Genomic DNA, 12,964 nt, shown 5'->3' with positions numbered 1-12,964 from the left:
AAATGGCCAGCTGAGCTGGGATAGGGTGGGTGCTCCTATTCAGGAGGGGTGGAGGCGGGTGGGATTCAGGGAGAGGCCACAGGGAGGCCTTCCAAAAAGACAACCTTTCAAGCCCTATCTCTGGCTTTCTTGTGATCTCTGGGACTTCCTTTTGCGGCCAACTTCCAATTCACAGTGCTATCAATGTATGGCCCTGCTTTTATTTTTATTTTGCAGTTTCGGTAGGGCCAGAAATGGATTTGATTGATTCAGTAGGGCCTGTGCGTTGGAGAACCGCCATTCCAACAGACCCATTCAACTGACTCCAATGACAAGTTGGCCAATGGTCCCGGATGTCGCTACCTTTGCGATCTTCGTGACAGTGACATAGGACCTCTGTGCCCTAGGGCCATTCATAGAAATTTTCCAATGTGCAGACATGTGATGGTGAGTCAGTCACTTGCCCCAAATCCCAACCCTAAAGACTGCTTCCTACTGAGAGGAAGGAAACGGTTCTCTACCACATCATAAGGCTTATAGAAACAGGGTGTACATTTTTTCCTCTCTGACCGGAGGCTTCTCTATTCCCCTCCTCTCCCTCCCTCAGGATATAAATGGATCTCTCTCTGGTCACAGGCCCTTGTTCCTGCTGAGTCACAGTGACCAGCCTCCCTGGATGGAAAACCTGCTGGCAGAGCTGGTACCGCCAGCCTCGGTCATGCTGGTGGCCTCGGCAGCCACCTCATCACAGAAGCACCTCCTCCCTCCCATCATAAACCCCTTTCCTTATTCGGCTGCCATCACTGCTGCCCAAAATGCAGTAATTAGAGGATGGGGGAAAGAGGAAGGAAATATCTGTCTGCAGCTGAAGTCCCTCCGGGGCCTCAGTGATGGGAAACTTCGGTCCATGCTCCCTTTCGGAGAAAGTGGAAGGGAAACCCGTTCATTAACAGTAGTTGAGCACTTGTATCCCAAGCCATCACTTGTTACTCTATATACTTCTCTAGGATTTGCAAAAATTCTAACTACATGATCCTTTTGTGTCTATTACATAATCTGAGCTATTAGAACACATTTTTAAATGACATGTTAGACACAGGTGGTGTCCTGCAAAAACTCACCACCAAGACAGACAAGCTGTCGCCTGCACTTGAAAGTGAATGGTTGGGTGGCCCAGGAGTGCCAGGGCAGGCCCCATGGTCACAGAGCAGAGCGACCTTCAGGGCTGGAGAAGCAGGAAGAGCCCAGAGCAGCTGAGAGGATGTTGTCCCCATTGTTGAGGGTATGGAACAGGGCACTGGAGTGAAGTTCCGAAAAGGGCACAGGCTCTGCTATGAGGTTGCACCCCACTCGGAGCATTTATCAGCTGTGCAGCCCGGCCCTCCTGAACCTCTCAGAGCCTCTTCCTTGTCTGTAAGAGGTGATGAAAGTCCCCTGCACAGAGGCCTTTGAGGACTGGTTCCAACAGCCAGGCTCTGTGCCTTGCATCAGGGAGACAGATTAGGAAGTTTTCCCTTCCCGGTGCCTACATGGAGGGGTGCCCTTGGGTACCCTCAGCAGAGATCCTCAAAGGCCAAAGAGGAACCAGGGGATGGGGTAATGCTGGTAAGGTACTGCACATTTGACAGCCTGCTCTCCCACAAACCTGTCTCCTGGTTTCGGGAGACCTCCAGACTTCATAGTGAAGAAAGAGGAAGGGTTCCATCTTCTCTCCCAGGCATGGCCATTGCTGCCACTCAGCAGAACCCTTCTCAGGGACCTGGAGTCGGCTGCTGGCCACGGAGTGGTGTGGGAGGCAGGGAGTGCTGACGTGACCCATTATGTGGGAAACAGGCTAGATCTGGCCTGAGGGGGCCGTTCGACATCTCCCCCAGGCTGATCACAACTCTTTGGAAAAGGCACCATTAGAAGGCAGCAGAAAAATGATTACGGGAAAGTCAGTTTCCTCTGGGGGAGTTTTAAAGAACAAGCAAAAAGGAACAAGGTGAAGAAGCAAATTCGCTCAAGGGGCAGGAGCACTGGAAGGTTCTCGTCCCTGGCAATGGTCGCCAGCTTTTGGGGGTCTGTGGCTGGTTGTCACAAGATGCTACACTAAAGGGAGTTCCTTCTGGTGGGCCCTGGGCTGCACTCAGGCCAGCACTCATGGGTGAGAACGATATGCTCTGGGTTGGTGGAGCCCTGAGGACACAGTGAAGGTGACACGGGAGGATGCATGCAAGTTAGCATTTATCCATCGGTGGAAGAAGCTGCTCAAGTCCACCTCCCACAGGGCCAAGACCCAGTAAGTCATCTCTGGGTGTCAATCTATGCCACCTCTGCCTTCCATCCCTTTCTGGGGGGCCCTTCTCCAGGGGGCAGTGCCTGCAGGTTTCCTCAAGTGAAGACAGACTTTTCATGCAAAGACAGAACTCATCCAAATAGGGCACTGCTGGCATTTCACCAAACTCTGCTTCTATCCATTGCTTTCCTAATCCAGGCTGTCATTAAAGAGTCATGACCCACATTTTAAAAACTGAATACAATAGAATAGGAATTAGGAGGATGTATTACCCTTAAAGAGGATATCATTTCATGGAACATTTTTTCACATGTGCATGTATCCCTCTCCTGGGTCACGATATAAATTAAAATGCGTTTCTTACTGTGGGCGGGGTCAAAAAAAGATTATTCTAAGGCTACTTCCCCTCAGTCCCTCCTATCCATCCCCAAATCCATGCAAGTACCACAGTCACAGCTCTTTCAAGAGCTAGATTTAGACCACCAAGTTTTATCCCAAGAAAATCATGAAAGAGAAAGCTTATTTTCATTGTCTACAAAGGGGCAGGGCTCCATCCCGTGCCCCTAGCAGGTGTGCAAGGAGAAGTGGAGACAGATCCAGGTGAAGTCCAACTCGAGTTGTGGAACTTGGACAAGTATGTTCCCTCCTCAACTCCGGTTTTTCCCACTCTCAAAATGTAAGAATTTATTATTATAATGATCTTTAAGTTCCAGTATCCTGTGCTTCTAAATATCCAGGATCTACTTACTTGCGGGTCAGTTTTGCCAGCTCTGAAGCAGCAGGTGCCTAAATGCTGCATTTCTATCTTCTGAATAATTTCATTATCAGATGTGCCATTCTGAATGAATGAATTCTGTTTCTCCTATGTCCTTTGAAGGTATGAAATGAATGTATTGAACGTGTCTGTGTCCTACTGAATGTAATTCCATAACAGGTTTCTTACTAATTTCAACCTGTTTTTCCCATGTTCTTATTCAAGAATATATTTTCTATTCCTAAATCTCTCATTTTATCACCTTTGTTTTATAATTTTAAAGTCTGGAAGAAAAAAAGAGTATGATTTTCATCGGACTTACTTGAAGAATAACTCCATCTACAGTTCAACTCCGCCGTGCCTCCTCCTCCTCACATCCTCATACAGGAAGGCAATTTTCAAAGTTTAGTGGAAATGAGGACCCCTCATCAGAAGCTCTCCCCCGCATTCCCCCATCCCTTGCAGGAGTAGGAGATAATGTATGTAAAAGTACTTTAAAAAGGGCAGATTGATGTAGCGCTGATAATATCACCATAATAGCACTGTTAATGCGATTTGTGATGGGGAAGACTGTCCTTTGGTGGTGACTATGGTCATGGATCTTTTTTTTCCCCCAGACAGGGTCTGTCACTGTCACTCAATCACCCAGGCTGCAGTGCAGTGGCACGATCATGGCTCACTGTAGCCTTTACTTCCCTGGGCTCAAGCAATCTCCTTGCTTCAGCCTCCTGAGTAGCTGAGAATACAGAAACATGCCACCTCGCCCGGCTAATTTTTATATTTTTTTGTAGAGACCAAGTTTGCCACATTGCCCTGGCCTTAAGTGATCTGCCTGCCTTCGTCTCTCAAACTGCTAGGATTGCAGGTGTGAGCCACGACGCCCGGCCTTGATCATGGATCTTAACGTGGCTGCCACTTTTCCCCCATTACGCCCCCAACACTCAGAATAATGCGAGATCCCAGGCAGGGCTCATGGCCTTGCTCTTGCCAGAAAAGTCATGCTCCTGCAAGAAAGTCTGGGGTTGCTTGAAGGCCATTTGCCTTTGGGAACTCTACTTTAGGTGAGTGTTGACTTAGTAAGCACCGATGTAAATGTTGAGCTGTATTTAAAATCCAACTAAGTGAACTTCTCACCTTGAGACTCTGAACACAGACACCTGGACCTTCCTGCCAGCTGGCTGACACTTAACGCCATGCTGGGGGCTCGAACTGGTTTGCAGTCTCTCCCAGTCCTCCTGGGCGATCTGCTATATTCAGCAAACTGCCTTCCTTTGGAGTGAACTTTTCTTCCCGTTGTGCTTCCTCTTTGTTAGCTGGGAACTGCCTCCCGGTAAGGAAATCAGCTATCTGGTTTCAGATGTTCTGATTTTTTTTCAAGTAATTTCTTGGTTCAGTAAAGTGGCCACCTTTTCTCTCTCCCTCCTTTTTCTGAGCAGCTCATTTTTGTGGGTGGAGCCCACCTCTCCTATAAGCACCTAGGATAAGCCCAAGGAAGTTGTGATGGTCTAAAGGGTCAAATTTCACTTTCAATTTTCACCTACATCTGTCTTTAGTTACTTTTGTTAGTTGGAGACATCCAGTGTAAATGACGCCCAAAGTAGTCAGTTTGCTTCATTGTAATTATTTAACGAATTACAATCTGGGTTAAAAATTACCTGTAAGGCCTAGCACTTATACTTCCAATCCTTGGCTGTCATGGGCATTGTATTACATTTGCAGGCAGAAAAGCTACCGTATTTGCAATCAGAAAGGCTATTATATTTGGAAGCAGAAAAGCTAGTCACTTTCCCTTTAGGTAGAAAAGGTATGCAATATTGACATCCCCCAGAGCTGTGCTGTTTGATGCCATTGCCCTCCTGGGGAACTGAAGACAGAGATAGCAATGGTGGGGGTAGAGAGAGAAAAAATGGAAAAATGTCACCAGAGTTTCCAGAGCTGTTAAGTGTGCCCCTCTTCCCCCACATTCATCATTGGTCTTAGTGACTGTTTTCTACAGAAAGGGTAATATCAGGGACTGTATGGTCAGGCCCTGGGCTATTGGAGGCTATCGGGTACTATAGGGTGAGTGGAAGGAGAAACTGAAATATCTAGATGATCTTCCCCATTTCTCAGACAGCTTCTGGACAGCTTTTAAATAAGAACTGACAAAGGCTGAGGGAAGTTTTGGGTAGGTGGAAAGGAAGGCAATGTTTTTATACCTGAAATCTTTTTGCATAACAGACTGTTTTGTTATTTGGAGTTATTAAAGGCAAAGAACAAGGCAAGCAAAAGCTCTTTTTGTCTTTCTCTAATGACCAGGGGAGTCTCAAACTCTAATCCAAGGATTTATGAATGAGAGAGAAAGGGATTTCAAGAAGTGTATTGTGATAAAATCTGAAAAACTAAAATTTCCAAACTGACCCTAAAAATGCCTTACAGGATTTTAAATGAGTTTTTAAAAAGTTACCCCACTGGAAATCCTTTACTAGCAAAGATAGAAAACATTAGATTTTTCGTTATTGCTTTTAGCAAAAGTCGGGTAATCGAGGAAATGTTAAGGCTAGGCTGTACTTTATTGATATTAAGCAAAGTTTACCTCCTGCCACCTGCGTGGAGTAACCAATTCAACGTGAAGTAACCCCTCAACGTGGCAGAAATAGAAAAACTGAATTTTAAAATACAATTAATTAAGACAATTAGCTAGCTTTGGCTGGGAATGCTACTATCACTTCTGAAAATATTCTGTTGCTTTTACTGCTTCCCCTAACCCCTCCAAGAATGGCAGACACCAACCCTCAGGCCTTCCACTGGCTTCCTGTCCTGCTCTACAGACATGCACAGGCACACATGAAATGAGACATACATAAATTCCCTCACTGGAAAATAAAATGAACAACTCCAGTAGGAAACAAATTCTCCAACCCTTCATCAATTAAGGCATTTACTAGAGATAATCTAAGGAGCTTTTTCTTCCTTTGCTTCTCAAAATTCCTCTTTAGGTCTCTGCCCCAGAGCCCCCTCCCGGGAAACCACATTTGATCCACTGCACTGGCTTCCAGGCACGGAAGGGAGGTGTATCTGGAGACCTGGGAGACACCTTGATTTCCTTCCCCAGCCCCTACCCGCAGAGCTGTGGGAGCAGATACTGACTTTTTCCTTCTGACCTCTCTAGGGATGCTTTCCATTAGAGGGCAAGGAAGAGGAACTGGGTTAAAGATGGCCTCTGCTGAACACATATGTCAAAATCAGCTAAGCTAAACCGAATAGGGCCCAATTAACCTCAAAGATATTCATCACCACTACAGAGCAAGCTGGGAGATTTCCCCCACCTCTCAATTTTAAGTGCTTATTTCCAAGGGCAGGCTCCCTTTGCTTGTGAAGTAGAAGCTGAACTTCTGGTTACAGGGGGCAGGGGAGGAGGGGTTATTCCAGAAGAGACCGAAGCTGATCTGTGGCCCAGGCCTGCACACCTCCATCTGCAAGGATGTCCACCTGGCGATGCCGAAGATGATCCTCCCTGCCCGCATCGGGGCCGACTACGAGAGGCAGTGCAGGCTCCAGGAGGAAACAGCCCTTTAAAATACTTCTCTTCCGTTGGCCAGGCACCTCACCACACACCGGAGGGCTGTCATTTTACCAAGAGGCCTATCCCACCCAGTCACTAGCCTCGCCCAGAGTCTCCAGGGCTTCGAATCGGTTTGGCTGAGTAAACGGAGGAGGTTGGGGAGGTGGACTCTCAACGGGATTCACGAGGGACAGGGAAATGCCGCGCGCCCTGGGAATAAACCTTAAAAAATAATCCCTTTTTCCCCGGGAGCGGGGCCTAAGTGGCTGCAACCCCGGAAGCCCAAGGGACGAGGTCCCGGAGATGCCGCTCTAGGGCGGTCTCCTCGGGATTTCTTCCAGGAAGGAAACCAAAACACAACAAAACAAACCCAGACTCCACGTGGGGCTGGAGCTCAGCCCCAGCCCTCCTGTGTTCTTGCGGGTCCCGGGTTTGGAGGCCAGCAAAGGAAGGCGCGCCCGCGCTCTCCATCGGGGGGACTCGAGGGCAGCGCCGTGCGGGGAACATCCCGGCCAGCCCCGGCCACTCCAGGGGACTTGCGTCCCAGAGGAATTGCCCTCATCTCTCCCACCAGCGCCGACAAGCTCAAACAATGGCGCGGACGCCCACCCTGGTGGCCTAATCAGGACCTGGCCCCGCTCAGCGGTCAGGCCTTCCGGGACAAGCCCCTTCCTGGCACTTTCTCTTGGAGCGCTTTGGGGAGAAGGGAGGGGGACTGGGCTCAATTGGAGGAGCAAAAGACGGCCCCCGCGGAAAAAGAAAGAAAAATCAGCAAAATCGCCTTAGCAGTTCAACCAAAGGTCAACAGCAGCGTTTCCCCAGCAGCTGACAGGTCAAATGGGCAGGAAACAACTGCAGAGAACAAAGCCCCCCGCTGTTCGGCAGGGGCGAACCCGGCTCCTCAGCACCGAGCAATTTTGTTGTGTTTTTGGGAGGGGAGAGGTTTCCGCCCCCCTCCAGCTCCCTTCCTCCCTGGTGGACAGGTCGGAAGAGGAGCGGAAAGGAAAGGAAAGGAAAAGAGGGAGGCGGCGAAGGCGCCTGCAGGGGGAGGAGCGGCTCTTTGATGGGGTGTGGGGGGGTCCGAAATGCCTCCCGGGCTCGGAAGCGCAGACCCGACCCGCACGAAAGAATGCGCGGAATGCGGCGGCGGTAGGCGGGGGGCGCAGCGCGGCAGGGAGCGCCCGGACCCCAAGCGCCCTGCCCGCTCCCTAGCCCGAGGGCCGCGGACCCACCCGGCCCTGCAGGTGTGGCGGGCCCCCGATCCCTCCAGGGACTCGGACGGCACGCGATTTTTCCGGGATGTCTGACTACAAATGTGACAAGACAGCCCCGCCGCCAAGAGTTTCGCCAGGGCTCGCTAAAATCCGGCACGCGCCGCCATCAGATAGTCGAAAATCCGGGCTGAACAAAAGGTGGTCATTCTCCGCTGCCCGGATTTGCAGGAGATAGAGGACCGGTTCCGCCCGGCGTCCCTCAGATACCCAGTCCTCCAGCCTCCTGCTCCCAGAGCCTGGATCTAGCCCGGGACGGGAATTGGCCACCTTCCAAGCTGAGCTTGGAGTTGGGCAGCGGGAACGCAGATACAGATCGCTCTACACAGTGTGTGCAACCCAATCTCCTTTCTGCATTGCCAGGGTCTTGTTTTCAGTGAAACTGGCAGGGCCAATTGTACCTCGGCGCCCACCCCTCTTCACCCTTTTCCCCACCTCTCTGATTCTCCAGGTCCGGCTCAGTGCAGGGCCCTGGCAAGCCAAACCAACAGGCCTATCTTGTCCCCACGCGCCCCGTGGTACTTGGGAACTGTTCCCGGGACTCAAGATGGGCCGCGCAGAGTCGCCGCTTCATCCTCGAGGCCAGGACCGTTAAGTCTCAATAAACCGGGCCTCGCTAGGACGGTGCGGAATTGCAGGTGAGCGGGGGAACCCGTCCGCACTGTCACTGAGGACTTGAAGCTCTCACTTGCACAGAAACCTCGCAAACCCGTACACACCAACACACAAAAGGGCGCGCGGGGATCCCCGCAACTACGAATCACGCCGGGGACTCCTTCCTGTGCCAATAAGGTGCAGGCCGCCAAGACCCCCTCCATTTCCCCTCCAGCTAGCGCCCGGAGCCCGCGTTTACCTTTGAGCAGGCAGATGTCAGTGCGCTCGGCGTTACGGCGCAGTGCCTGCACCACCAGCGACACGGTGCTGTCCTCACGGAGGCTCTCGGCGCGCGGGCTGCGCTCGTCGTAGACGATGACCGCCGAGTAGAGGCCGGAGCGCAAGCGGGCACGCACCTCCTCCTCCGCGGGCAGAATCTGCTCCAGGCTCACGGAGCCCTTAGCTCGCCGCCGCACGATGGTGTTGCAGCGCACGTTGACCGAGCCTCGGATGTAGCCCGCGCTGTGCGCCAGGAACGGTCTGCAGTCCAACAGCAGGCACTTGCCGCCGCTCGGCAGCCCCAGGGCGCCGTGGCTGCCGCTGCCGCCCGCGCCGCCGCCGTTCTCGTCCCGGTTCATCAGCCTTTTGAGCACGCTGCAGTCCATCTCCCGCAGCTCCTCCATCGTCACCATGGTCGCCGGGAACCGAGGCGGCTGGGCGCGCGAGGAAGAGAAGGGCACCCGGGCCGCCTAGGCTGCAGGAAGAAGCGGGCGAGAGCTAAGAAGGGACGCCCGCAGAAGTGGCCGCAAACTTGGTCCTCAGGGGCTCCCGCGGGCGAGCCTCTTCTCCCCTGTCCCCTGCCTCCCGCAGCCTCGCGGTCACATAGCAGTTGGAGCGGCCTCGGGTGCCCAGCCGGGCGGCGCGCAGCGCGGAGGGGAAGGCGGCGGTGGAGGAGAGTGTGTTTACGGGAGAGGACCGCGGACTCTCTTCGGCGGCTGCCTCCCGTGTATTTTTGCCGGTCGCGCGGCTCCTGTCGCCACCGGCGCAGGCGCTGCCGCTCCCCACGCTCCCCCGGCGCGCCGCGCACTACCCCAGCCAGAGTTTCCTCCTAGGCTTAGAGATTTATTAATGCTCCTCGGCGCTCCCGGGGGAGGGGGCGCTAGGTACTACCCCGCCAGGCCCCGCCCCGTTCCATTCCGGGCTCGGCGCCCTCCCCCGCCCCCCGCGCTGACTCCCCGCCCCCTCCGGGCCCCTCCTCCCACCCCCTCCCCGGAGCTTGAATGGAGCGCTGCCGCTGGCTCCTGGTCACGGGAACTCGACGTCACAAAGAGCGGAGTAAACAGGGCGCCGGGTGCTCGCCGCCAGGCCCATTCATAAAACCGAGGCCGAGAGGAAGAGGGAGGCGGCCTCCGACCCGCCGCGAGCTGCAGGCAGCGCCCGGACTTTGTGAATGGAGCGCGCGGCGCCTTTCGCTGTCTGCCCGCTGGCCCAGGCTGCGCCGCGCCTCCAACCCGACACCGGCACCTGTGCCGCCGCTACACCCCGCCGCTAGGCGGGCGGCGTCAAAGGAATATAGCCGGCTGAGGAGGCCGGGGCTCGGGTTTGAGCTTTCATCTCTTTGCACCTTCGCGCTTCCCAGCGTGACAGCCCCGCAGGTCTCTCCCGGGTACCCAAGTGGAGAGGGGACCAGAGCGCCGCTGCCCACCCGGCGGGGCCTGGCACCTCCTAGCCCCAGACTCCCCATGCGCTTTCGACACGGCCAGTCCTTTCTGAAAATGCGATTCCTGAGACGTAGTTTGTATTAGCGTGATCGATTTTCATCCAAAGCCATTAAATCAGTTTTATAGCTTCCTCAGGAACGTGGGCAACCCCCTGCTTGGAAGATGAAAGAGAAAGTCCTCCCGCCCGAAGCCCAGGATCCGAGTGAGGTGTGGGGTTTGTTGCTTTACGACCCAAAGGGAGGCATTAATTGCCGGAATGGTGTTCCAAGGGAGGAGAGCCGTCTACACTTCTGTCCACGCTTCCTAAAAGATGTTTGTTTAACCCTGGTCGGGGGAAAAACAAGGTTTTCGGGTTTGGGAAACGTTTTCACCCTATTTTGCATAGTTGTGAATTATCCTTTCAGGAAATGACAGGGTCCACATTTGCTGCGGAGCTGGACCCTGGAAAATGTACCCATAAAAAATGACCTTTTGAAAGGACTTCAGCTCTGGGCCTGATTCAGGTTTCTGGGCATCCCTTTTTCCTGGTCACGTAACAGCCCTCCCCATCCCCATTTATCTTTTGCGTTTAATTTCCCAGAGGCGGCTTTTGGCTGGGGGTTTGTGCACGCACGCGGTGGGGACCGTGCAGAAGCCAAAAATTATTCGCCCGACATCTTGCCAAGTCTTGTTAGTGAGAATCACAGAGCAAGGGAGTTACAGGACTCGCTCGCAGTTTCGGAGGCTGCAGAGTAGCGTATTCCATTCCAGGGTGCGCGTGGAAGCCCGACCCATGCAGCGAGGGCAGCGGAACCCGCCGGGTCTCTCCCGCCCCAGCTCGCCCTCACCCCATGCCTTTGTTCCAGGCGGAGCTGCTCTCTAGAGCTCTCACCTCCGGTCCCGGGGGCATCCCTGCACTCCCCCACCGGAGCTCGGCGGAGCCTCCACTTCCGAGACCTTCGACCAGTCTCGTCCCCCACTGCGCCCCGAATGCCTCGGCCCTCGGGTCCTACTCGGATGGGCTGTGAGGGGCACCGCTTGGGCAAGGTGATATTTCCTTTTGCTCCGGGCTCCAAAATGGCTCACGATGGCACAGCACGGATCCTTTCTCTTTTTAAAATTTAGTATTTTATTAATCATGGATATTTTGCATTTTTTTTTGTTTATTTGTTTAAAGAGGCATTGCATCAAGATATTTCTTTTGATTACTGACTTTTCGGCGCCCTTCTTAAATGTTGCGCTCAAGGCTCGTGCTCACCCTAGTCCAGGCCCTGGAAGGGGCCACAACTGTGGACTGACCGAGGCTGCTCGGTGGCGGGACCCTGGGCGTCGGGCACTCCGGGTGGGAGGTAAGTGGTCAAAGGCGCACTGCGTGGCCTCCCTGTGGGGAGGGCAAAAGGTGTCGGAGTCCAGTTTCCCATTCTGCTGAATAGGACTGTGGGGGTCTATCTAATAACTCGCTTTCGATAAGGAGCAAGGAGCCCCAGGGGCCCCGACAGTCCAAGGCTGATTTTGCTTTCCCGGGTTGCTCTCTAGCAGCTCAGAAATCCGCCGCCCGTCAGGCCCCAGGGCCGGAGCTCTCCCGGCGCAAGTAAACACCGATACCTTTACAAAGGCTTTAACAAGACATTTCTGGAAAAAGCCTCTCAGGAGGCAGGTCCGGGCCAATTTCCCGCGTGTCGCAGAAGCTGGGGAGACGTCGCTGGGGCGCACGGGTCGCGCTCTGGGCCAGCCTTTGTCTCCCTTGCTCTGGGGTCGCCTCCCCCAAGGGACCCGCGCCTGGCGCTCACGTGGCCCGTAAATAACAGTCAAATCCGGGGGGAGGAAAATGCTCATAGAACAAAGAGGCTTGCTTTCTGCACCTGACAGTAATCGCTGGTGGAGAAGCCCTAAATCCCGCAGGCGATTCACACGGAAAGGGGTGTGGGAGGGCGCGCGTGTGTGTGTGTCCACGTGTGCGTGCCCGCGCCTGCGCGGCTGTTCCCTGGAGGGGAGTCACAGCTTAGGACTTAATGTGTTTAAGCCGAGAGCCACTTGAATTGCGAAAGAGAAGGCCTGATTTTTAAAAAAGACTAATTTTTAAAATTCCCTCCCACACCCCATTGCTAACTCAGGAATTTCAGCAAAGGGGATTTAAATTGCCATATTATATTTGTCGGGATACTGTGTAAACACCCTAGATACATGTTTTTTTAATTGTATGTTTGTGAGCCATTTGGTCCACAGTCAAATGAGTACGACGGGAGGGCTATTCCATGCCGGCTGTAGAGATGATGATAAAACCTGTCTCCGATTCGTCTGCAGTCTGTGGACAAAACATAACCAGTTTAAACAGGAACCTTGTGAAACAGCTTGTCAATAACCAGATCTTGGAGAAAACAAAGGCATTTGGGAACAAGACATGGAATGTCATTTCAAAGTTAATTTAATTAACTAAGGCATATTTGCAGGAATTGGGGTGGGATTGCCCAAGGAGAGGTCTTTTATTTATATTCAGCAGTAAACCTCGGGGTGAAAGAACTTCTAAAAATTCACTGTGACAAGTAAATCCAGCTTCTCTTTCATCAGACAGTCCTTAGACCGACCTTATTAGTCACTGTCAGGCTCCAGCAAAACCCCTACTCTTGTTTAGGAACATTTCTTTCCAATTAGGAAGTTGTATGATCTGGGAATCTAAAGCCCAGAGTAGAATCCCCAGAGAGAAGTACAGCTTCTATTCTGGTTTTGATGCCAACCTCTGACTCACTGCCCTGTCCCAAAGTGCCTGAATAAAACTTGCCTGAAAAATCATTAATGAATTAATTAAGGTGGTGATGGAAATAAAAGTCCTATGGCTTTTCCTTT

At 52.8% G+C, this 12,964-nt stretch overlaps 1 protein-coding gene across 3 annotated transcripts in view; it reads right to left on the bottom strand.

The window, feature by feature from the left end:
* The window catches only part of DUSP4 (dual specificity phosphatase 4), a 14,618-nt gene extending 5,011 nt beyond the window's left edge, over positions 1-9,607 (bottom strand). The window contains exons 1-2 of one of the 3 annotated variants that reach the window (XM_011977741.1): positions 9,373-9,540; positions 8,680-9,129 (exon numbers count right to left, since the gene is read on the bottom strand). In XM_011977741.1, the coding sequence (XP_011833131.1) occupies positions 8,680-9,112 (433 nt within the window). In that variant the 5' untranslated portion in view covers positions 9,113-9,129; positions 9,373-9,540. Of the gene's footprint in view, positions 1-4,145; positions 4,207-8,679 lie in introns of those variants that run through there. The other 2 variants (XM_011977739.1, XM_011977742.1) reach the window with 2 other exon arrangements.
* Positions 9,608-12,964: the final 3,357 nt, after the last annotated feature.

Source organism: Mandrillus leucophaeus, unplaced genomic scaffold (assembly GCF_000951045.1).
Source record: "Mandrillus leucophaeus isolate KB7577 unplaced genomic scaffold, Mleu.le_1.0 Scaffold183, whole genome shotgun sequence".
In the NCBI taxonomy this organism is placed as follows: domain Eukaryota; kingdom Metazoa; phylum Chordata; class Mammalia; order Primates; family Cercopithecidae; genus Mandrillus; species Mandrillus leucophaeus.
The sequence above is the reverse complement of the archived record's forward strand: the minus strand, read 5'-3'. Positions and strand labels throughout refer to the sequence as shown.